Source organism: Lepisma saccharinum, chromosome 7 (genome assembly GCF_977018435.1).
Source record: "Lepisma saccharinum chromosome 7, izLepSacc3.1, whole genome shotgun sequence".
Taxonomy (NCBI): domain Eukaryota; kingdom Metazoa; phylum Arthropoda; class Insecta; order Zygentoma; family Lepismatidae; genus Lepisma; species Lepisma saccharinum.
In genome coordinates, this window is record NC_139235.1 from 513,972 (window position 1) to 540,366 (window position 26,395).

The 26,395-nt window shown below is 39.6% G+C and overlaps 1 protein-coding gene across 5 annotated transcripts in view; it reads right to left on the reverse strand.

Moving 5' to 3' along the window:
* LOC145989673 (32 kDa beta-galactoside-binding lectin-like) overlaps window positions 1-20,260 on the reverse strand; it is a 48,250-nt gene extending 27,990 nt beyond the window's left edge. The window contains exon 1 of one of the 5 annotated variants that reach the window (XM_083124880.1): window positions 20,115-20,260. In XM_083124880.1, the coding sequence (XP_082981006.1) occupies window positions 20,115-20,198 (84 nt within the window). In that variant the 5' untranslated portion in view covers window positions 20,199-20,260. Of the gene's footprint in view, window positions 1-1,374; window positions 1,540-9,251; window positions 9,379-10,729; window positions 10,773-10,900; window positions 11,188-20,114 lie in introns of those variants that run through there. The other 4 variants (XM_083124878.1, XM_083124881.1, XM_083124882.1 and 1 more) reach the window with 4 other exon arrangements.
* Between the last annotated feature and the right edge of the window lie 6,135 nt (window positions 20,261-26,395).

Below are 26,395 nucleotides of genomic sequence, written 5' to 3' on the forward strand. Positions count from 1 at the left end.
TCGAGGGGTGACGCTATTGTTAATTAATCAAGCGCCACGTGTCGGGGGTGGAGGAGGAGATGAGTCATCGATGACTCATGCACACGTGTGAGTTTGGAATTAATTAACAATAGCGTCACCCCTCGATAAGGAATTAAAAACCATTAATCATAATTAAAAATGACAGAATAAAAATAGCCGAGCGTCGTTATGAATAAATTAATATCCAGTAAGGGTTATCAAGTTTACTATCCAAATACCATTGAATTTAAACATATCTATAAATGCCTCGAGACAAATTTTTTGCAGTTTAGCTTGGATTTTTATCGAGGAAGAAAAAGAGAGCTGCGTGGAAAATAAGACAGAATTCTCTCAACCCGTTTACTTTGTTAGTGTCCTTTGCAGAACAATCCGACAGACTGAAGATTATTCCATGATATCTTGAAGTTCATTAGTTAAATTTGACTTTGAAATTATTATACAATTATGTAGATTAGTATAACCCCTGACATTTGTGACTTGTGTTTGTACATGTATTTCGAGTCTGACTATGTGAAATGGCTAATGTATATGTACTCAGCCCCTTAAATTTAAATATATTTAAATTTAATTGAATTTAAATTTTTGGATACATTGTAATCACACATACCCTTTATATTGTTAATATATCTTTGTGTGTGGAAGGGGGGTGAGAAGCGGCAATATGTAAGGTTGAAAACATCAGCCTGTACCCTTGAATTTTTGCAAAGTTCTCCTTGAAAATCTGGAATTATACGTGAATTTTATCATGGTCCTAGAGTGGCCACTGCGGTGCGAAGCCAGGTTTTCCAGGATCGAAAATTAGATTTGTTTCCCCACTCGTTTCGCGATTCATCGTTGCGATTGAGAAGCTACAAAAGCAACAAAAAGTAGATACACAATTCAAATGTAAGTTTGTTGAAGTGGGTGCGGAGCTGATAATAAGGGGTGCGGAAGTACCCCTCATGCACCCTTCTGGCGCCGCCCATGGTAGTAACAAACCCAACCGACTGAATATATACTCTGTCCTGGCAAGGCCAGGCAAGGCCAGGCCAGGCCAGGTATAGCGGCAGAGAAGAGGGGGAATCGAGTGGGTAGAGCCAATCACCTACACGCTGCTCGAAGGCTGGTAACTGCAGTAGGTTTAACCCTCCACGCAATCCCATTCCCTCTCTCGTGTTCTCGCGTCACTACTTGCGCAGAGACTTGTTTTCGTTCTCTTGCTCCAGAGATAGTTGGGACAGAGTATAGCCACTCCAACCATCAAAAGTGGAAGGGGAATAAATTAGCAAAATTCTTCCTTCGTTAATTTGCACACGGCTGAAGCATAGAGAACATGCTGGTGGACAAATCGACGTACCCGAACTAAAAACTTACCTCGATCATGAGGAAGAACGGCCTGGCCAGACGTCGGCGCCTCCTTCGCGACAACTGCGATTCCCGTTTCAGTATGACTTTATCCGGCTTCACCCAACTCAGCTGAGCAAACCTGTTCCAAGCCATGCGAACGCCCTTTGCTACATGAAACCACGGTCAAGTTGAATCTCGCTGGGAAAATTCCTGGCACTCGTCTTGGACGACAGAACAAGCAGAGTTTATCATCGGAGAGATTAGACGTGACCTCCGACTCCAATGCATTTACTCAATGCAGTACACTCGACCGCCGTGTGTACCTTCAGGCAGTCCTCAGTGGCGGGTTACAATCATATCTCGAAGGGTTTCAGTGGCGTGGTATGGCCAGGATTTTCGAAAGGGATGTTGTGTCTAACGTTTTAGTAGTTTGCTCTATATTTTGCAATATTTAACAAAATTTAAAGTTATTTCTTTTAGAGATACTGAGCCGGCACCCATGGCGGAGTGGTTAGAACATCGCGCTACGACGCTAGGGGTCGCGGTTTCGAATCCCGGCGACATGGATGTTTGTGAGTGTTCATCATCATATCATCACTCATCCCCATCTTTGCAAATTAGCCAAAAGTGGCACAAGAAGCGAAGTAAAATAAAGCAGATCACTCAATCAATTTAGAGATACTGAGCCAAATGGGGTATAACACCCACCAAGCCCCCCTTTGGCACGCCACTGAGAGGTTTGATCCACTTAGTTTATTTAACGTTGCATTTCTGCCACTTTGGATAATCGCGACGATGGGGTGACATGTGAAATGGATAAGTTGTGGTTCACAAATCTTTCAGCAGCCATCCAGTTACCCAATCACACCAGAAAGTCTGGAGCCGCCACTGTGGCAGGACTCTACGGTAGACTATGTCTTGCCACAAAGCTATACAGTTGGCAACTGTGCGCATATGTCGTCAATTCGTTATCACACGTACATTACTCACAAGTACATACACAGAGCACGAAGATTGCTGCGACGCGTTGTAAAGATAATTAATCACCTGATAAAAAGCCAGTTTCAGTTGCGATTCGGTTACTGTTGTGGAATTAACGGCACGCTTGAGTTTACGACATATTCACCCCGTGACTTTAAAGAGAGACAAATTAAATGGATATTTGAGAATCGCAAGTTAAGTTTGTATCTTTCCTCAACGCTAGATACAGTAATCTTCTGCTCGTCAGTAGTTTAACATTATTGTTATTGCCTGTGAACCTTTCAGTTTATAAGCACATGCATCGCCACAAATTTACGCAGGAGTGTGGGGTCAGGGCAGGGTTGTTAAAGGTCCAGGTACCCATACATTCTAATGGGTTCTATTGGGTTCCGCTGCAGGGCCGGAATCTTTTTCTCGCATAATTTAAATTCGGTCCAAGTTGCGTATTATTTTATTTAAAAAATGTTCCTGGACCGTTTTAAATTAATCAGGAAAGAATGTTCTTGGACCGTATTTAAATTGATCCGAAAAAAAATGTTCCTGAACCGAATTGAAATACTTTTAAAAAAGTTCATTACGGTCCACAACCCATTTACGATTACTGATTTTCTCTCCCGGACTGGAATTGAATTTATTTAAAATTCCTGGACCCTTAACAACACTGATTCAGGGGCCTTTGGGTATAAAATTCAACACCAACAATAATAATGTAACAATTATTGCAAACGAATAACAATAACTATTTTATTGCAAACTTATTATTATTACTAATTATTACTTTTTCATTACTGATAGCAACATTACTTCTACTCGAATGAATATCTAGCAGAGCTGATTGTTCTTTAATTTTCCCAATTCATATCATTAATATACTGATATGCATATACAAGGTGAGTCACCTAAAATTACCACCGGAAATATTTCGTGAACAACAATAAATATTGAAAAACTGCTTTCGCAGATACTGTATATAGGTATGAGAGGGGTTCATGAAATTAGTGGACACAATACGTTCAGCTACGTAAGGAAGTACGATTTTCAACTAAAATTTAGATTTTTTATGAAAATTCATTATATCAATTTCATTATATCACACACATCCTCATCTTACGCTCTTTCGGTGCTCTACAAAACAATAAATTCACGAGAGCTTCCCTCATGTTTTCAGCCCCTAAGCTCAGCACACCCGTTTGCCACCCGTTCGCGGGACAACTCTGCTGACCATTCCCTCCCGCAAGACAACGTTTTATGGAAATTCCTTCACGGTTACTGCTACCAGGGCGTAGAACGACCTGCCAAACGACATAAGTAACTCTTCTTCTCTCGGCCAATTTAAATCAAAATTTAAAAATCACCTTCTGGAGTTAACTTACAGTACTGAAAACAGGGAAACCCTATTTGCAAACTTTTTGTTACTAAAACTCATTTGTTCTTCTGTATGTTGAGTACTTTTGTTATGGTGTGTGTGTGTGTTGGTATGTTTTACGTATAATTTTAACTTTTCCTACAGTGTATGTTATAATTTTTTTGTTTTTATTTTATTTTGTATTTTAATGTCTAGTTTTTATATATATACATATATATTTCGCCAACAATTAGCTATTGTAATCAATTTGTAAAATCTTAAGTAGAGATGGTTAAGTGTTTAAAAAAGATGCCGGAAAATACATTAAAAAGTTTTTAAAAAAAGTCAAAACCACCGTTCAGTTCCTTGATACACCACTAGAATCTTCGATTATATAAAAATGACTATTTCGTTACCACCTTTCCTGTCCAGTTTAGCTGTTCATATTGAATATTGTTTTAGGGTTTCCGTGCACGCTCCCCTCCCACTGCAACCCTCTTGTGGCTTAGCAACTTATCGTGTTCTATTTGTGTCAAAGGAATCACGCAATCCTTTTTGGCGGCTGCAGTGTCGACCTTTTTAGGTCCCTTCCTACGAAGCATGCACCGGTGCGGGACACAGAAAGGTAAATATTATAGTTCAACCACAAGCAAAAGAACCTGCGCAGAATCGCGTGCAAGGGAGGGACAGAGTAGAGCAGGCTTCGCCGTGGTCCGAACTTAACGGATGGAGGGGAAGATGCGCGAAGGCTTCTGACCGAAGATTATTTTGCTATGGTCGCTCTATACCATTTCATACAACACAAAATGTTCGTTTTGACTGTACAGGGTTAACATAAAGTCTTTCCCTGATTATGAATATTTATATTTCAACTTCCACGGTAGATAGGCAAATAAAACCTATGGCAATAAGTAGTGCAATACATCAAGTTTTTTTCCCATTTCTTTGTTTTGTCTGATTCTTATTCTAATTCCCATATCATGGCCACCGCGTTCGCCGGACATAACCCCTTTTTTTTATTTGGTTACGTTAAGGACACAGTGCTTAGTTTACTAGTTCCTGATATGCAAACTCTTCATACACGAATGCGGGATCATATAGAGACGGTGACGGAAGAGATGTTGGCAAAGACATGGAGAGAAATTTAGTATCGCCTAGACGTTCAAAGGGCAACAAAGGGAGCACATGTCCAAGTGTACTGATAACAAAACATTATGAGTTAAGCTACCATTTCCAACAAACCGCATATCTGTATCTAGCATAGTTCTTTAGCAAGAAAAGTTTGTAATCAGGGAAAGACTTTATGCTCACCCTGTACTTCATATGGACAATTATTAAAAAAAAAGTCAAAGGCAGAAAAAGATGGCAAAATGAAGAATGACTACTATTTTCAGTAATAATAATAATAACCCGTGGCCCGACAGCCCTGGAAGGGCCTTAGCCTATCTCCCGACAGCCAGTCTCCCTCCCACAGTCCTACCTAGAGGTGTGGAGGAGATCTTCAACCGGAAATGGGGTGACATGGGGTCAGCACATCGAACCCTCGGCCTCAGCCGTTATATGAGATTTCCGAGACCGGGTTACGCTACTCACTCGTAGCGCCCCAATTTCCTCACGATGGTGGGTTGCCACCGGTCCTGTGCACAGGCTGAGAACCCAGAGGCTGAACCCATAAGGATATAAAGTACTAGACAAAATAAAATGTTTGCCTTTAGCTGCGAAAAGGAGATTCTTGCGTCTGCCAAATTATTTACTACTGTACTCCTTCGAAATGAAGGAGGGTATAATTCACCCATTAACCGTCCCATTCCAGCGCTACCCATTTGCAGTCTAACAGACATGCAAACGAAATCAACATATACACAAGTCGAATCAATATTGAACACCACACACGCCTACACGGCACGAAAGCCGCGCTACACGGGACACTAATGCCTCTTAAAAAGGCTCTAACGATTCCACCTGCCTCATCCCCACGTGACTCTTACGCAAACCGCCTTAACGAGTGACGTGGCCTTATCAAGCAACAGCTGGACATAAAGAATCCATCCTCTTCGTGAGGTGTGAGTTAAAGTGTTCCCCAAGAGACACCATATCTTATTTGAATTTAACGATCTCAAGAGACTACTCACCGTGAAGCAATGTATACGAGTTTACGGACAGTTTCTTCGAAGAATTTAACATTTAAATTGTTCGAATTACATACTAAAACAGCACAGTATACCAGTGACGAATTGGGAATAGAATTTTGTTCTGACCTTTCGTTCAGTTGGCACATAAGAATATGACAGAGAAACATTGATCCTTCATTTTTGTTAGATAATTACCATTAAAAAAATTAAACAAATTGAGGAAAAGATTACCATATTTTTTGGAGGAAGGTAATTGATTATTTTAGCCTTTACTCATCAAAATTGAAGTTGCATCGAAGTTATAGTTTTTGGTGACGATGTTTCTGCTGATTCGTTTATCCTATAAGTCGTATGATATATTATTAGAACTTTATTTGCGATTAAAATTAAAGTGATGTAAAGAACTCTTTGTTAATTGAAATTGTGTTCTCAGTTTTTAGGTTAATAATGGATTTTATTTAGATGAAGCAGAAAATTTGTAAGTTATTTTTTACATATCTATACCATATCCCCGGCAGGGGAGAACCGGGAATTTTTCAACCTGTTCAAGCGGCTCCGGCGCCCACCCAGCTTCGTATAAAGTGGGTACCTGGAGGAAACTCTGGGGGGGGGGGGGGGTAAAGGCGGCAAGGGACGTGGTGCTGATCACATCACCCCCATCTTCGGCCGTGATCAAGAACGTGTGGGGCCCTAACTCCACATCCCCTATACGCCTTCATGGCGTGGTGCAAATCACAGGGGAGCACTTTACCTTTTTTATATCTATACCTGTACAAGATCTGCCAAAAGTTGTCTGTACAGGCAACCAGTGGCGTGCCAATGGAGGTTGTTTCGTGTTTTTTTTTTAAATAATTGTCCAAATGAAGTACAGTCAAAACGAACATTTTGTGTTGTATGAAATGGTATAGAGCGACTACAGCAAAAGAACCTTCGGCCAGAAGCCTTCGCGTATCTTCCCAACATTCTTTTAATGTTGAAAAAGAGAACATCAATCGCAGGAAAAGACGGAAACATAGGGCTACCAACTAAAAAAACAAAAAAGACAACTCCCCGTTATGGTTATAATAACCTACCCCCTCCTCCGGCACGACACTGGTAGTGTTGCCCACGAGACGAGACTTTGGCCTGTCTCGTCTCGTGGAGTCTCGTAAAAATGTTGTCTCGTCTCGAAAATATTCGTTTGTCTTATGACACATGGTCAATCTCGTCTCGTCTCGAATTTTTAAAACCTGTTCCGTCTCGTCCCGTGGGCAACACTAGACACTGGCCGGAACTGCCAATCCGGAACTAACACGAGTAGGTTGAAGACTTGCCTCTCTGGCATTCAGAAACACGAGGGTTTATCTTTATTATCGCGCCAACACAAGTTCCCCACCCATCCATGTAGCCTGCCAAAATCATCCTTACCATCCTTCCTAATTCCACACAAATTCCTCTGCAGGAAATCGAATCCAGGGATTCTGAATTCGAGATCGCAGGATCCCGCTTTCTTTCCGCCGTCCCGAAATTCCAAGATTATATGCATTCGCTAGCCCTCGTGTCGTCATTACTTCGCAGAGAGTGAATTGACGGAAGGGTCCCATGAGACCCATGTAACTCTTGGAACAAAGGTAAATTTTCACCCTCCAGGAATAATTTTATCCCCTCCATAATACTAATACTCTAATACAGATATTCCCATTACATTTTTAAATGTAAACTTATTCATTGTCAATTTTCAAATAAACAGGTCCACATTTTTTTTCTCCCTGCATTCGCTATTCTAGCAAACGTGTCGACAAACGCCTAGCGACAGCTATAGCAACTTGGAAGATACAGTGTACATGGTAACATCACTAAATCTGACCTGCCTAGTCTACTCACGTATGCATCTAATAGCAGATATAAATATGTGAACAGTTTAGGTTTTGTGCTGTTACCGTATTTTGCACAGCAGACAATAAAATTGTGACGTCATAACATCTCCCATGTTGCTGTGGCTGCCGCTATGCGCTCGTTAAGTGTCGCATGAAGTTTTAACTTATTGCCAAATTCGTTGCAGGGGGCGTAATTGTATTCACGCCCCGGGCATAGAAATCTATAGCTATCACTCTAGAAGCAATCTGCGTAAAAATTGCGTTTGAAATACTCATACATACATCCTCTCACCCAGAATTCGAATCCATGACCACTGGCTTCGTATCACACTACGGTAACCACTCAGCCGCGGAGACTGGAAAAAAAATTCTTTCTTTTTCAACAACTGTGGCGAACCAGTTGAACGAACTGACAAAGGAATGCAGCTATTACTATTTTCAAACGCAAGTTGTGACTACTTTTCAAAAATAGCAGGTCCTGATTACTGATAAGAACCCAGAGGGTGCGTTTCGTGCAGTCGGGTCGTGGCGACTGCATGACGCGTCGAACGGTATATCCACACGAGACGCGCTCCTTGACGCATTCTATTGATCTCGGACCGCGGCGAAAGAGATTGCATCGAGTGCGATTACTTCTCGTTCCTTAGCTGTGAGAAAAGTGCGGTGCAGCACGCAACTTAGTTTCAGAGGAAGACCCTGGTTCACCACCCACTGCTGGCCACGCCCACCCCAGCCCCCGGAAAATGAAGGTCCACTTAAAAAGTATTTAAATTTTATTTCACACATAATTTCATTTCAGTCACAGTAATTTCTTAATTATTATAAGGGTGTTGAAGGAACATGGTAATTTCAGACTTAAGCAGTGTTTTTTTCAGGGGGCATCACTATTATGGGAAAAACTATGCCTCCTTCCCCTCCCCCCCGGAAAAAATTACCTCTCTTGCCCCTCCCTGGAAAAAATCCTGCGGACGTTCATGTAGTGCTGGCATATGACATGAGACGATGTTGGCAGCGCCTCGGTCTCTTCTCGAATTGAAAATTCCTAGTTTTCGTCTCGAGAGATGCATGGAGAGTGAAACCGAGACATGGTTGCATTTGTGTACATAAATCAACGTGTCTCGGATTTAATTCCAGATCATGTAGTTAATACACGTATTATAGTGCTCTATAGCGAGTCTTATTACTAAGAAATTACGCATTTCCGAACCCATATTGATGGATTGTCTTTGCAATTACTAACTTTTAACGACTTAATTGCTAGCAAGGTAATACTTTCTGTGCGTTAAAGGTTTCCTCAGCTTCAAACTACTTCCATAACCAAACCATTACAGTATTCTAAAGTCATTCCTTATCCTCCTGTAAAATCGCATACACAATCGAAAACATGATCTTTTTAGTACATATTTACTTGGAAAGTGTTGTTATCTTTTGATAATTTCTTCGCAGACTTTCAAGTTACAACTCTGTGAGGCTAAGTAGTAAAATGTTTTTTACAGATGCAGGATAGGGTGGGTATACGTTGTAGAAATTTCGGCTAGAATTGACAATACCGGAAGCCTCTATAATTTGTATCCTACTTCTTATACTCACGAAATAATTAGTCGCGGTGGTTTATCTGATGTTCACATGTTGGGGTGAAGTGAAGAAATTAATTATTGAGCTGTAGGAGTTGTATAATAAGCTTCTTCATTTTGGCATTCATTCTCCTTATACAAGTATGTAAACCATGTTTGTTGACATAAACAATTGACGATCGCAATCGGTTACGCTCTCTACAGCGTTGCAAGACTGTTGACTTGAAACTTGGAAATCATGGATCGTGCAGGAATGGCGGAAGATAAGAGTAAGAAAGTTGTTAATGTATCGTGAAATGGAGTATGGAGGAGTATGGACGAGGATTAATTATGATTCAACGTAAATATACATGAGAATTTCAAATAGAATTCAACTTTTTTTAAATCATGTTTTCATTCGTATTTTTCAATGTTTTCATTAAAAGGGACTCTATAGAAAAAGGCGGGGCCGCGGTAGCGGTTGGGGGCGATAGGTCAATTACCCCAGGGGCGGAGCCCGGAATCGGGGGGCAATTGATACTATTTTTTTTCCAATTTCAATTCTTTCCTTACCTTAAATTTTACATTTATGGAATCCTTGATTCATAGACTTTCCAACAATGTATCAAACATAAATTTTAAGAGGGATCGATTCGACATCCTTAAATCTTTGATTAAAAGTAGGTTTGGCAACAGTGCATCGAGCATACAAATTTGCTAGTTACGAAAATGGCGTCTTCCGTGTAGAAACCTTGAAGATATAGTACTACTAAATTAAGATTTTTCAATCGTTAAGTGATGAGACTGTCCTATTCTCAAACTGTCATGTTCAAAGTTAATATTATTTATGTTATTGATGTTGTTTTTAATTTATGCATGTTTGTTTTATAGATATTGTTATAATCATCTTATCACGCTGTATAAAATACAAGAAATGAAATTGATGTAACCATAGCAACGAGAAATAATAAGTACTAAAATGGTGATGGAAGTAGTGAGATTTTCTGCGCCTGTATTGTATTTATTTTAATTATAACGGTAATTTTATTTGCATTGATAATTGTTCTGCAAGTTTAAGCCCAGCGACGGTTATCAGTGATCGCAAATTAGCAAATTCACGGTAAGGTTATGTTAGCTTAGGTTAGGTTATGTCGTGGTAATATGAAGAAAACATATTTTTCGTTCTGAAGCCTAAATATTGTGATAAACATTGTTTTCGTGGAAAAATCCAGAGTTTGTGTTCTGATCAGGGAGAGCTAAATTTCACTTATTTCGAAATTTCCAGACGTGACCCCCAAATTTTAACTTCATATTCGTGATTAGAAGGTCTCATTTAGTGTGTAAGCGAAATACGTATTAACAAAATCGGAGAGGCTTCCGGTATTGTCAATTCGCTCGGAAATTTCAACCTGTTTTTCAACAAGTTCCTAACAACTGTAAATTTCGCTGACTGTAAGAGTGATATTTGCTTGATACACCCCAAATTTAATTTAAAAAACGAAAGCTTTCACTTACCGATTTAGACGACATTGCTTCAAACGTGCTTAGCCACACAGCTTTTGAGATAGACTCTAAAGAACACTCGATTTTCGCAGAGAAAGAAAAAGGTTGAAGAATTGGAGGAGGGGTTATCTATCATATATCGAATTTATCAGTGAGTGTTATCTGACTTATCTTGTAACTTACCTCGTCCTCCAATGGTGAACAAACAGAGTCTGAGCTTTCGTCACAAAATGCGTTTTTTCGCAAGAAGGAAACCAGTGACCCAATTGCTCCCACAACACATTCGAGACATTCAAACGATTTCTGCTTCAAGCTATTTTTCTTTTGCTTCCCTCGTCTGGCCTTCAGTTCTTCCCTTATATCACTATTAGAATCACTACATTCACTAGAAGAAACAGAACTAACAGACACGTAAGATGGACGACGTCTCATGTCAACGAAATTGAAATGTTCGACGAAAGCAAGGTAAATAGCGTAAATAGGACGAAAGTATAAATCATCATTATACACATATTTGTTGGGCTTAGATCTTTACGCTTGGTTGTTTTTGTTCAACATACTCGGCATAAAGCATCTTCTTCTTTCTGACCCTATCAACTATTAGTCGATTTTAGTCATCTTTCTGAGTTTTTTGCAAAATATATTTATTTTACTATGAACTTATTTTTCACAAGAAAGAAAGAGACCTATATATATATATATGCTTGATACACCCCAAATTTATTTTAAAAAACGGAAGCTTTCACTTACCGATTTAGACGACATTGCTTCAAACGTGCTTAGCCACACAGCTTTTGAGATAGACTCTAAAGAACACTCGATATTCGCAGAGAAAGAAAAAGGTTGAAGAATTGGAGGAGGGGTTATCTATCATATATCGAATTTATCAGTGAGTGTTATCTGACTTATCTTGTGTGTATATATATATATAATACTGTTTGCTAGATCGTCAAATTGCATCTTCTTGCATATCCATAAAGAAGCCATATAATGCGAGGAATGGGATCCGTGAACAGGGCATGTAGGGAATGGAACTCCATGGCGGCGCAAACCATTATATAATTTGTCTCGTTCTCTGTCGAAATTAGGACATTGTAAAAAAAGATGTGATTAATTTCTCCACATGTGCAGGCTTCTTTTGTTGTAATATGTAATCGTGCTAAATGTTCATTAATGCGAACATGACCTGTACGTAGACGTATTATAAAAATAATAACTGATCTTGGAAGATTATATGAGTAGTACCGAGGTTTATTTTGTGAATGTTCTGCAAACCATTTATATGTATTGCCCGCGGATTGAAATTGTTCTATACACCACTGTTTCCATTTATCTTGAAGTTTATATTTAACTCTTGGGAGTAGGTCCGTGTGTATGGAAGCCTCGCAAGTGAGGTAGATTCCGATGATCGGGCAGCTTTGGCATATACGCCCACCCGTTCATTTCCCGTATTTACTTCGTGAGCCTTTACGTAACTAAACTGAACGTTGATATTTCTTCTATTAGCATACTGGGTTTGTTGGCTTATAAGGATGATAAATAAAGGATGTTTACAAATCTGAGGATATGAGGAACCCAGCGCCATTAATACGCTTAAAGCATCTGTTATGATAAGAATTTTTGTGTAATTATTACGGATATCGTATGCGAGAGCTTTATATCTTGCGTAACTTTCTGCAGTGAAAATAGAAGTATCAGGTGGTAAACGGAATTGTTTGTTTATATTTCGATCTGGAATGAAATATGCACAACCCACACCTAGGCGATCTTTGGATCCATCTGTATATATGATTAGGTGTGTTGGCCATTTCTCTTTATACATGATATGCCTTCCGAGATCCCTGAAATGGATGTTGCGTTGAGTATGTAAGGGTCTAATTGATAAATTAAAGGATGTAGGAAGGTGAAAGACTTTGCACGGGTTTCCGGGTCTATGTATTGGCAATATGCAAAATATAAGAAAGTATGTTTAGGATCTATAACTTTGGCTTCTGTCCATTGTTTTTGTATTTCGAACAATTTATTGAATGGATGCGTATGATTTTCCCAAGTTTTGAGCAGAAATTTTTGATTTTGTTTCGCTGATGGATAGACCTTCGTTGAAAAACCACGCTCTTATGGTGGAGATTAAATTCTGCATTGAGTAGCATAATCTGTTATGTTATAGAAACAAAAATCATCTACATACTGAAGGGAATGAAATGGTTGAATTGATAATGCATGTATCTCATTCGTATAAATATTGAATAAGAGAAGGCTCAAAGGTGAGCCTTGAGATATGCCGATTGAAGTGGAACAAGGATCGCTTAATTTATCGGAGAACCATCCAAATATAATTCTGTTGGAATATAGATTCCACACAATTGTCGAAAGTTTTGGGTTTATATGAAGATATAAAGCATAACCCAACCAATAAGAAGGCAGACATTTCAACTGATGATAAAGGTTAAGCGCCTCCCCGATGGCGCAGTGGTAGCGTCGTCGCCTTGTAATCAAGGGGTCCCTGGTTCGATTCCCGGAGGAGGCACACAGTGGTTCGGATCCCACTTTAAACTGTAGGTCCAGTCCCGATTAGCCTTACTGTGCATAAAGTGGACTTAAAACAACAAATCAATCCAATCTGATAAAGGTTAGGTCCCAATATATACAAGCAATTTCATTGGTCGTCTGTAAAATGTTACTTTTTTGGGGTAACTAAATGAGGGAATTGCTTGTTCACAATAATATGTAGTGCATAATTGTCGTTGCTTTTCTTCCACATTCGGTTGATCGCGACGATGAGGAGTGATAAGAGGTTAAATTAATCATACTCGCAGAGCGTCCGTTCATGCCCAGAGCCTTGATTTGAACCCGATGATATCGAAAATGGACCACTTAATCCGTTCTGATTTTCATACAAATTTTAATGAAATACGTTAGATAATTTAAAAAAGTATCTATGTTTACCTATTCATGGAATTATAATAATTAACACCTATTTTAATGATAAAATTTATTATTAATAGACTTATTCATCTTAACTATAAAATGTATTATTGGAAACACTTCATTACAGTGCGATTAGCCAAAAATGGCAAAAAAAAGTGACGTTAAATAAATTAAATCAAAGTTTCTAGTTGATAATTCTAAAAGAAAAATGTTATTTGGTGAAAGGTAATCGATATACATTTAACTTTCAAGGTTTCCTTTAAGTAGAGTCCAAACAGTTAGCTGAGAGGTCGTCGAAATGAAGAATTACACCATGCGGTCAACTTCTCTGAAAGCAATAGTTGACGTGAGACTCACGAGCAACCACTCCAAAAAGAGTTTTCATTCTAAAAATAAGCTCCACCCGAAAGCCGCTGCAAGGCTACGGAAATTAATTTTCCAAAACATTCTGCTTCACATGTGGAGATGAAAAGTTTATGAGAAACTTCAATGCATTCTAGTCGTTATTGTATATTTTAATGCCCCGCGTTAAACGAGACGCTTGTAATAAGCACGCGTGGAATTGCAAATTTGCGTTTGCCGTAACAAAATATTTAGTTGCAAAAAAATTCCACAAATACAAAGAACATAGAAAAGCAGCTTTATTTCTGTGTAATGTAGACGAGACCGAGACGGCCTTGTAAAACAATTGACACGAAAACGAGACAACGGCCCTCGAGATTTGGAAATTTTACGTAGACCACAACTATGACTTCTTCAGACATACAAAACTGACACCTACCCGATTATTTACAGATAAGGTAAGCCATATAATTTGTTTAGAGTCATTCAAAGTCAATCCATCAGTGGCGACTGAGATTCTGTGCTGCGTGGTTGCATGCATATGCCGGTTACCACCCCGGTCCCGTGGGCCTTACCGCCGCCACTGATCTTGAAGTAAATATTTATGGTATTTCTAGTGGTAACTTAGGAAAGTAACAAAAAAATCACAAGGATTAACTTACAAATTATGTACTGTACGCAGAATTCGTTTCTTATTGTATGCATTATGACGTGTACTATGACGTAAAATACGTGGGCGGTTGATTGACGAATAGGCACACTTCGTCCTCGGACGTGTTCGGCGTTTGCTGCAATCTCACTCGTGACCAGCTAAGGTTGCCAACTCTGGATAAATATGTCTAGTGCGTACATTTAATTTTTTGCCTACGGAGAAATTAGAGACGAGACGTTGAAGTTTCGATCTCTTCTATAATCGTAAATGTCTGTCTCGTTCTCGTCTCTAAGGGTATATCGGTCTTATCTCGGTCTCGAAATAAACAACATCGTGACACCGCTCGAACACAATACTCGTGTTTGCGTGCTTTTGGCAACTCAAGAAGTGGGTCAAGGACTTTTCGCTCTGTCACCGTATTGAAGTTTTCCGAAGTTTCGAAGTTGTGTTTACTACTCATCGTTTCTCAGTCAGTTTGTTTCGTGCACACAACAAAATCCCTCCGCTCGGCACGTGTTTTAACATTTCTTCCAGCACTATGAACATGAATTCATGATTACCGTAATACCTATGTCCAGTTGAATTACGTTAAATTCTACAAGTATTATAATTAGGGGAGGCACCATGTCAAAATGATCCCTCAAAGGTGTAGTAAACAATATAGTGCACATATTATTTCAGTTTGTTTTAAATCCACTTTATGCACAGAAAGGCTAATCAGAATTGGACCTACAGTTTAAAATAGGATCCGAAACGTCATCTGATGATTGTTTCAGAAATGTTGAAGGTCGGCTGGATCTTTGGCCGACACAAGCGAAGCCGGTTTTGAAACAGGGTGCGAAATCCTGGGAGGACGGGGGGGATTCCCCCACCCCCCAGCTCCACCAACAATCTTGGCCTGAAAAATCCCTCCACCAAAAATTTCCGGGGGCGGGAGAGTTTTTGTTACAACAAACAAAAGATAAGCAATTACTTATAATTTCAAATATACTTTACTAAGAATAATATCGGAAACACACACACATTAGTGTAGTTGTGAGCAGTGGCGGCTCGTGGTGAACCAAAGTGGAGGGGCGACAGCTCACAAATTTGCTCTACTTGTAATGTGAGTTTAATTGATTAATTTCGTATATAACAGCCAACATGATAAGAAATTGATATATTCGTCTTTACCGAATATCATGCTTTGCACGTTTGCACATATTATGATAAATTAATAATTATTTAACAGTAATGCGAAGATTACGAAAGATGGAAGAAGAAATAGAGTTCTAACAGATTTAGTTGTTTGTTTTTTAACTTAACAGAGGGGAAAAATTGATAAGCACAACGACGAATATTTACGTGCATTGAACGTGAAAATTTTTAGTAAAAATGTTACACAAAAAACGTTTCCTGTCCAACATGACTAATTGATATATGAAATAGGGCAGCAAAGTAAATATCTCACTGGAAAGGTGATATCTGGGTTACCAGAAGCTCAAGCTCTACAGTAAAAACTTCAAACTTACCAGAAATCTTCTTCAGACATGCTTGTTCTAGATTCAAATTTGGTCTAGGCCTAGGTTTTTTATGTTTATTTTATTCATCTAGACTTCTGGGAAAAAAACTTCGCACCAACAAGTTCTCCACATAGCTCATCGCAACAAACGCACAACTACAGCACACTACCGAAAAAGCTTCACTTTTCCATGGAAAACGAAGAAACAACAAGCAAAGAGAATCGAGTATTCTCTTTGCAACAAGTGTCAATGCTATCGTCTTCCCATGCAGTCATTTTATTGCCTCGGGGTTGCCAGACAATTTTGCCAAATTTTCAGAAATTCGTAGTACACAGGTTTCTGTAGCGGCATTTGGTGAGTTTAGATGACTAGTTTCTAATTTATTTAACAGCCGGATCGAAAAGAAATTGTGAAACTTTGTCACACTATCAGGGGTTTTTCAAAACGTGCTAATCAAAACATGTAATTAAATCTAATTTTGTGAGTAACACGAAGCTGTAGCCGACTTCCGTGGCTAGCATACAGCATTGCAAAGCCATGGTTCCTGGGTTCGAATCCCGGCCTGGACATAGGTGTTCTTTGTGAGTGCCCTTCCATCATTTAATTATCGTCGTGATTACCGAAAAGTAGCAGAAAGCGACGGTATATAACAAATATCAAGCACCTGTCTGTACTTTTTTCAGTTACCGATATTTTCTTTCCTCATTGGAAATTGCATTATTTATTGCTCTATGGAATACAGAATGATTTCTTTCGACGGTTGGTAATTTTCCTTCTTGTGTTAACTTCATTGCTTCTGGCAACTCTTCATTGTTTACCGTTCTCCGGAGAGAGGGCCAGTTTCGCCTAGGGGGTTGGTTTCGGACGACAAACCCTCCGTCCTCCCAGCCCATTCCCAGCCACAGATCCCGCGCTTGTTATTCCGCCAGTTCCCTCGCCTCTTACCCCTCGCGGCAGCGCCTGAAAATGCTCTACGTCTCGTAAGGTGGGAGGACGCCGCCCCGCCAGATTTCTCTCGAAGTTCCGTATTCCCCCGCACGGTGGCCTGCAAACTTCGCAATTGTCGCGGAAGAATGAATACAGAAACGACTAACCAACGATCTATAAGCAACGGAATATTTGTAATTCAGACAATGTAAAAGATATAAATGTTAAAGTAATGTTTGTTCACTTGTGATTACACACGGCAGTGCGGCGTCCGTATCGTCCTTATGAGCGGCCGCCCCTGGTTGTGAGTATTGAATGCTTTCTCTCTCAAGAGATATTTAACAAATCTACATCAATACGCACAATAAAAGTAAAACAAGAATGGGAAACAATAATAACTATGAAATATAACTGATTTATGTTTACATAAAGCATAAACTAAACAAAAACTTACACATAATAAGACCACTTCAACTATTTCATAATTTATTAACATCTTGAACCAGTCAGTAAAGGAATTAGTTAGCTGCTTTACAATATCTGACATGTACAAAAGTAGCAAATTAATTTCCCCAATGTAAATAATAATAATATATTTCTAATTGAGTAATTTATTTTTACTTTTAATAACATTACAAATACGTATATCTTATAATTTACACTTATGTATGTGGGGGAGGGGGTTTTGTAGATTAAGAAGTTTCTCCCCCCACCAGTTTTCAATGATTTCGCACCCTGTTTTGAAATTTCGTCTTCCTTCGAAAAACCGCTATGATATTCCAAAATCTGAAAAATTACATCAGATTAGAATTCCTTCTAGAGCATTCAGTTCAATCTTCATGTGATTTGCTTTGGCTGTTATCTAGATAATCACAACATATTAATAGGCTTACGTAGCCAAAAACTATTTTAAAGATAAAGTAACGTGGAACCCAGTTATTCAAGATCAGGCAAGTTGCTTAAAACTTGAACTGTTCTTCAGAAATTCGATCTTCACTTGTCAACCTATCGTCAGCGACCTTGAAGACTGGCTGGCCGACTGCCACACATAAAAGTCACCCTGTGGAACAGCTCTCACGGCAGAAGTTCAACTGTTCAAGGTATTGGATTATTAATTGAATAATATTTGCAGTGGTTAACTGCACGGAAGTTTGGTGCAGCTTTGAGAAACAAGATCTTGCTCAATGTCCTAAGACGACGCATTTATCATCCTTCCTAACTCAAAAGTTTATCCAGAATTCTCAATCTGCGGGGTGTAATGGTCAATTTAGAACAAAATGGCAAAAAAGAGCTTCTGCGATACAATTAGTGACGTTAGAGGGTGTGGGAAAATCAGTGACCCTGCTAAATTTTAAATTACTGGAAATTTAGTTCTTTTCAGCTTTTACTGATTTACAGAATCATTTGTGAAGAAATTTCAAATTAAGTTTTTACTGAATTACAGAACAATTTCTGGAAAAAAATCAAATTAGTGAAAATTTGTTACAATCTTTAGTGAATGACGGAACAATTTCTCAAGGATTTAGGTTTATTTTGACGAAATGCTATATATATATATATCACAGATTGTGCAAAGAGGAAATGACTTTTTCCTATAAACGTAGGGATTTCCAAAATGCATGGATGATGTGGAAGAGGAAATGCTTCAAGAGAAAAGGATATTGATCATTTCCGCACAAAGAGCGATAAGTGAACACAAAACGTATGACCATTAATATTGTGGAACAAGGTTAAACGTTTTGTGTTGCGGTAGGCAAGCGCCTTACCAACAACCTGCATTCTGTACAACGACTCGGTGGAGGCGCAAGAGGAAAAAGTAGGGGGGGTTACATGGACACACTTTTTTTTAATTTTTTTTTCCTGCTACCTTGTGCTTTTGCACCACGGCATGAAGGCGTATATAGAGGGTGTGACCCTGGTGGTATTTACCTCGCAGAATTTCCTCCAGGTACCCACTTTATACGACGCTGGGTGGGTGACGGAGCCGCTTGAACAAGTGGAAAAATCCCGGTTTACCCCCGCCGGGGGTTCAATCCGGGTCTCTCGCATGGTAGTCAGAGGCCCTAACAACTGGGGCTCATGGTACCTCCAAAATTTTTAGGAGCGGGCACAGTGCACTTAGGTCCTTTTATCCTAATTGTATCCCTTGTAGAGGTAAAGTTCCCCGTGCATATAGCACCACCGTTACCTCCCAGAGTTGCCCCCAGGTACCCATTGATTTGAGGCTGGGTGAGCACCAGAGACGATTTATGCTGGGACATATGCCATATTCCCATCCCGGGAATCGACCCCGTGTCTCCCGCGTGACGGTCAGACGCCCTACCGACTAGACCACCGCGGCCCTCGATCCCCTCCCCGATGGCGTAGTGGTTAAGCTATCGGCTTGTAATCAAGAGGTCCCTGGATCAATTCCCAGGTGAAGGCACATTGTACAGCGGCTCGGATCCCACTTTAAACTGTAGGTCCAGTCCTGATCATCCTGTTTGAGCATAAAGTGAATTTAAAACGAAATTCGACACCTCCGGGCATGCCACTAATAACGGTATCATGTTTCTTCTAAGCCTTGCCTGCTTTGGTTGCTGAAAATTCGAATCTCTGTAACGCCTGATCATTATTCGTCCTCATCGTCGCGATGGACGTCAAAAGGTGTGGCTTAGTATTTTTTGTTATTTAGTTGCTCTTTTCTTTCGCTTTTGGCTAATCGCGAAGATGATATAATGAAATGGATGAAGGCACACTCACAAAGAACACACATGCCCATGCCGGGATTCGAACCCGAGAACTTTGGTGGTGAGATCGAAAGTCGGTCGGACATCCAGCTCGTCAACAGATATAAAACGACTGAATTTTCATGTTCTTTGCCGTAAAACGAACTTCCGGAAAGTATGAGTGAATAAGTAAAAACACGTGCATAAACACGAGACACGGTGCTTATCAAAAACTGAAAGCAGTTTACTTCGAAATCACTCCATAGCAGAATGCACTTCGGACAAGACTTAATTATTTGAGCACACGATGAGTCACTCATAAAACAGCGTCCACTCACCGGGTCCACGATCTGTCCCTCCTCTGGATACCCCCGGATGATAAACAGGTCGTTGCCGTTCGCCTGCGCCTCGTCAGCCTCCATCGCTATCCACCTTTTCCACACAATGCGGCAAACTAGCGCACCCACACCTGTTACAATGATCCCCCTTGCGGACACTGCACGCACTGCACACGACAGGCACCGGTCTTCCGTAGCTGTCAGTGTTGCCAGCTCGTGACTCGATATCTGCCTAACTCTCGCGTGCGAGTCACGGCTCGGAAATCAATTCCGCCCGCGGTGTGGATTTCGTGTCTGGAGCAGCACGAGTGAGAGTTTCAAAGTTTGAAGTGGTCGCCATGGGCGGGTTAGGGGACATTTGCTCCCCACAATATGTCTTAAACTAACAATAAAATCGCCCGTTGACGTCTAAAACTAGGTGATCAACGCACTGACATATACAATTGAGTGATCTCCCCCACATTGACGTTTGAAATTAAAACAAATCAGTACCTTAATGTCTAAAGCAGGATTGTTAAAGGTCCAGGAACACATAAATTCTAATGGGTTCTCCTACAGGACCGGAACATTTTTACTAGCACAATTTAAATTCGGTCCAAGTTGCGTATTGTTTCATTTCAATACGGAACTTTGACCTATTTAAACTGATCCGAAAAAGGTTCCTGTGGCGTATTTAAATTGATCCGGGGGGAAAAGGTTGCTGGACCGCATTTAAATTCATCCGAAAAAAATGTTCCTGGACCTAATTGAAATATTTTAGATAAAAGTTTATTTACGATCCCGAACCCATTTACACTTGTTGATTTTCTCTGCTGGACAGGAATTGAATTTTAAATAAATTCATGGGCCTTTAACAACCCTGGTCTAAAGTTAGTCGATTGCTCCACTGCGTGATCTGAAATTAGCTGTATAAAAAATCCAATAAATTACGAATTAATATCGACCCATGACATCAAAAATTAAACGTTCAATATGACAACTGTGTGGAATTGTGTCTAAATGTCACGGTTCATAATTTAATTTAGCTTTAGAAATTTAGAAGGCAGTGATTGATTTGTTTCATGTGGGAGAGTAAGTTTTTCTAGGGATTAGTTATTTAATAAGTTTCCAACACATCTCAGATTACTTAATGTTGTTATTTCATTTTCTTTTAGGTAAGTCCTCAAGCATATCCTCAGAAATTTGTGTCATCCTACAAGTACACCACAGCGGAACAGTTTGGAATACATTTGGTTAAGTTCCAATACTTTGGAATATGGCTTTCGAAGTCTTTGGCTTTTTTGCGTTGCACAGTGTGTTTCATAGGCTGTTTTGCTATGGACCGACCACAAAGGAACCTTCGGCCAAAAGTCTTCGCGCATCTTCCCCTCCATCCGTTCAACTCGGACCATAAGAAAGCCGCTCTACTCCTTCCCCTCAACGCGCGAGTACGATGCATACAACACGCGGTTCTGCGCAGGTCATTTTGCCTGTATTTCCACTATTCGCGATATATATTATCTGATATGCCATCTGGTGAGATTTTCAGGAACTACTGTATGGCACTATTCTGTGTTCAAAGTCGTTCAAAGCATGGAGAATGTACGAAAAAGTAACGTCTGCTGTTCACATCGTTTTTGCAATATTTTAAAATGCCGCGTAACTTCAACGTTTCTTCCGTAACAGCCATGACAACACTCTACTACAACCTGAAATTAAACAAGGGATGTGTCCTACGTACAGCAGCCATATTGGAAACGACACTAGCGTTACGGTGGTAGTTTTTATCGCAAATAATTGGTCTACAACGCTGGTGTTTCTGTGTGTGTTCTTTGAACAATCAGTGTCCTTAAACTTGACTGAACTCGGATTTAGCAATCCTGAATGGACGCTAAATCCATTTTCTGGAGACAATTTATGTGATATGGCTCCACTTTTACAAGTTACTAGTTCTCGGTTTACATTACTTTGAACAAGCATTAACTATACAAACAGCAAGTCTCGGACATGTACATGATCTTAAACTCGACAACACTTTCTGGTTATCACAATATAATTTGTTATGGCTGATTGATATGTAAGTTGCCAAGACCCTGCATAGCTCCTTAGCTAGATATTTTGGCGCCCTAGACAGTGATGTAGTTTGGCGCACCCCAGCGCACTGCCAAGCACCGACATTTTATATGCGTAAATGGACGTCCGGAAAGGGGGCCCACGGCCTCCCCACCTGGAAAATTAAAATCAACCAAAAATTACATATTTCACACATATAATTTCATTTGAGGTAACAAAAATATGTGTCAATTATTGCATGAATATGATAACTCAAATTGACGCAAAGTTTTTTGAGGGTACAACAAGTAGGGGAAAATGTACATTGTTTGTCCCCCCCCCATGGGAAAAATATCTTGCTTGCACCTCCCTGGAAAAAATTCTGCGGACGTCTATGTGTGCATCCTACTTATGCCATGACAGTTACATCCAACAAGTTTTGAAATGAGGAAGCAAAGAAAAACTCATTAATATGGGTTATATTTTTAAAATTCCTAGTTTGCATTTCTGATTTTAAGAATATATTTAATACAGTAGAACGTCGTTTATCCGCATGTGAATTATCCACAACGTCAGTTATCCGCACACAAAAAAGCAAGATTCAGTTTTGAACAAATTTTAGCAATTTAAAAATTCCTCATTATTTTTCTGCATAAATAACACAGTACAGGTACAGTACAGTGATTTCTCATGTCTTGTTTTCTTGTACTGTATACGTATGTAGTACTGTGTACTGTATGTATAAAATAAACCTGTACTGTACGTGCTTTTCTTTGTTAAATGAACACATGTTTGATTCCGCAAAAATCGTTATCCGCATAATCTTCGGTCCCAATTAATGCGGATAAACGACGTTCTACTGTATTTCAGTTATGTCTTGGTGTCTGAAGAGTATGTTTAAAAGTGTACTATTGTCTATTAGTACTACTTTGGGAAACAAAAAAACAACATTATACGCCTACAAGTAAAAGAAGGAAAAAGTTAAGCTTCATTAAAATGTTCTCGGTAGAAAACATTGTAATTTAATATTATTGAACTCTGCTTGAACAAAATTACATCTTATGTATTACACATTATTCTAAGTACAATTTACAAAATATGTATAAACCCCAACTGATTCCGCAGAAAGAAAATATTTAGGATTTAACTTTTCTTGATTTCAATAAGCAAACTCGTCAATGATCCTATCAAAATTGACATTTTTTTCATTAAAAAAAAAAACATTACAATATTGAGAGATTATTTAACTTACCCTGACCCACGGAGTTGAATGGCGACATCTATTTTGTTATGGTGACTCGCCAAAGGAAGTATCTAAATGATAGGGGACACTTCATCACTTGATCTTTCAAAAACTCAATATGCTGACCAAGGCAGAAATTTATTTTATTATAAAACATAAACTAAACGTAACGTTTCAAGGTCTTCTTCAGACTCTGCACCAAGTACAAATGTTAGAGTCTGAAGGAGACCTTGCTAGAAGGTTGAAACGTTACGTTTAGTTTACGTTTTATAATAAAATAAATTTCTGCCTTGGTCAGCATATTGAGTTTTTCATATCATGGAAACAAGGCTTAATGGTGTTATTTGTACAGGAAGTGTTCAGAGTGACCATTTACTACGATATGTGGAAGACCATTAATGTTACTGTAAATTGAAAAGCGAATTTAAAAAACAATTTTTGAAAATTTAATTCTGTGAAAGTGAAAAGTTGAAATACACAGTGCGGCAATTTGAAATCGAGACTGATTTTTTTCTCGGTAGGTGGCGCCACTGTGCAAGCTTTCTGTGGTGCGAACTAGTAACGGGTATCTCACGAACAATCGACGCAGAGCTCGTTGACCTTGAGCGACATTGCCGTTTGTGGTGTTGTTGAATGTGGGCACGTGTCGTGATTTCAACATGGAACAAAGAGCAAACATCAATTTTTGTGCGCTCTTGGGTAAAACTGCTGCGGAAATGTTTCACATGTTGTAGCAAGTCTATAGGGACAATTGCTTATCCTGTACGTGTGTATTTGAATGGCTCAGGCTTTTCAGTGAAGAACGGGAGCCAATGGAACACGACGAGCATCCAGGTGTGGCAGGGACGGTGAGAACACCAAAATTGGTTGAGAAACTGAGGATAATCATTACTGAAATTTCAGACAGACTGTTACTGCTGCATTTTGTGTTGAGGTACTGAAACGTTTGGTGCAAGGAATAACACTGTGAGGCCCGAGTATCGGGATGATGGCAGCTGGCGTCTGCTTCATGACAGTGCCCCAAGTCACAAGACTGTGATTGCGAAGAACTTTTTGACCCTAAATCGACTCTGTGTGTTGTCACGCCCTGCCTACTCACCGGATCTGGCTCCGTGTGATTATTTTTTATTTCCTAAACCAAAATCTGCACTGAAAGGTTCCTACTTTTATGATGTACCAACAACCAAGAAGGCTACGACATGTATTTTTAAAAGCGTTACACAAAACGAATTCCAGCAATCCTTCTATGAACTGGTAGGCATTGCTCTACGATGTGTGGATGCAGGATGGTCCTACTTTGAATGATCCAAGGTAAGGAACTTTCTATGAAGACTTGTTTATTTTTTACAGCACCAGTCTCGATTTCAAATTGCCGCATTGTGTATGATTTTTGTTCAAAGATTTGGGTGATATCCTTCAATAGACATTTCATATTTAGTGGCCGGCGAGATGAAATAGTTTTCCAAATACAAGATTTTTTAAAATTGCTCACAAAGATTATTTTTATTTCATTAAAACTAAAGTTTGTCTCAATTTTGCAGAAGTAAAGCAATGTGAAAATCTTAAGTATAGAAGGAACAGTAAAAACGCAGTTAAAAATAACACCAATTTTAAATTAATAACACCGAATTTTGCCCTACAAAGCGAAAAATAACACTGGATTGCAGTAAAAATTAATACCGAACTTTATGGGAAAATAACATGAAAACTTCACGTCCCTACTTGTGGGCACGGGCGGCGGCAGAATTTTTCGACCGGGTGGGCAGAAGCTGTATATGGACAGTGTTAAAATGTAAACATAAACATTGGTGAGGTCTTGCCCGGTCCCCCCGGAACTTCCGGTTTAGACCAGTCCCCGTTGTTGCCGGTGCAGATTCGCCACCATACGAAGTAAGAAATGAGCGCTTGTTTTCATCAGTTATGCGAAGATAGTCAAGAAAGGTATTTGTTAAAGTTCTACTATGAAGCAGTGAACGTCTAGAATCCGTCGGATGATCAACTGCAGAGCAGATTATGTCTTTGTGGCCGCCAGTTGTATAGCATAGCTACTACATACAAGTATCTCATGTACACGCACGACGAACTCAAAACGTACGAAAGATTAGATATATTCAATTATTTTGTAAATGGAAAAGTGAGGGAAAGATAATTCTATAAAACTAGTGATATATTATAAACAGTAGCGTGGCCAGGATTTTCGAAAGGGAGGGTTATGTGTACATTTTCAGGTAGTCAGTCCTCATTTTGCCACATTTCCCTGCCTTTGACGCTCTTTTCTTTAAAATACTGGACACAAAGGGGGGTTATAACCCCCACCAACCCCCCCTTGGGCACGCCACTGATTATAAAGTATGTTTAAGTGAATCTTTGCCAACAAATCTGCAGAAGTAATGACACATAACAAATGCTAGTAAATATATGTGTTTTCAAAGTCGCCTTTCAGCCTGAGAGATTTAGGGAAAACCTATGATATGGCATGCCACTTTCATTTGCATGAATTTACTTCAAACAACAAGGGAGTTTTCAGACTGAAGCGACAAGCGATATCGGGATTTCGCACAGAAACATTCGATCTAAAGCAAACAATTCACCAGTCACGCTTGCGCAAATAACAGGCCGGGGCAACACAATGCACAGTAATGATAAAACGGCCCAGTCCAAACGACAAGCGACACCTGCAATTCGTCGTGTCGCTTTTATTCGGAAGGTGTTGTTCATTTTTTAATGTTGGTTTCCAAGACACTCGTATCGCTGCAGTCTGAAAGCTTCCTTTCGAACCAATTCACCAAGAGAAAATGCACGTGTAGCTTGGACTGGACTGTTGTTTTCTCAATGCCATGCATCGTGTCGCCTCGGTGTGTTGTACTCGTATGCAAAGTGAATTGCTTCCTTTAGAGCTAGTGTTGCCCACGAGACGAGACGAGACGAGACTTTGGACTGTCTCGTCCCGTCTCGTGAAAACGCTGTCTCGTCTCGTGTCTCGTCTCGAAAATATTCGATTGTCCCG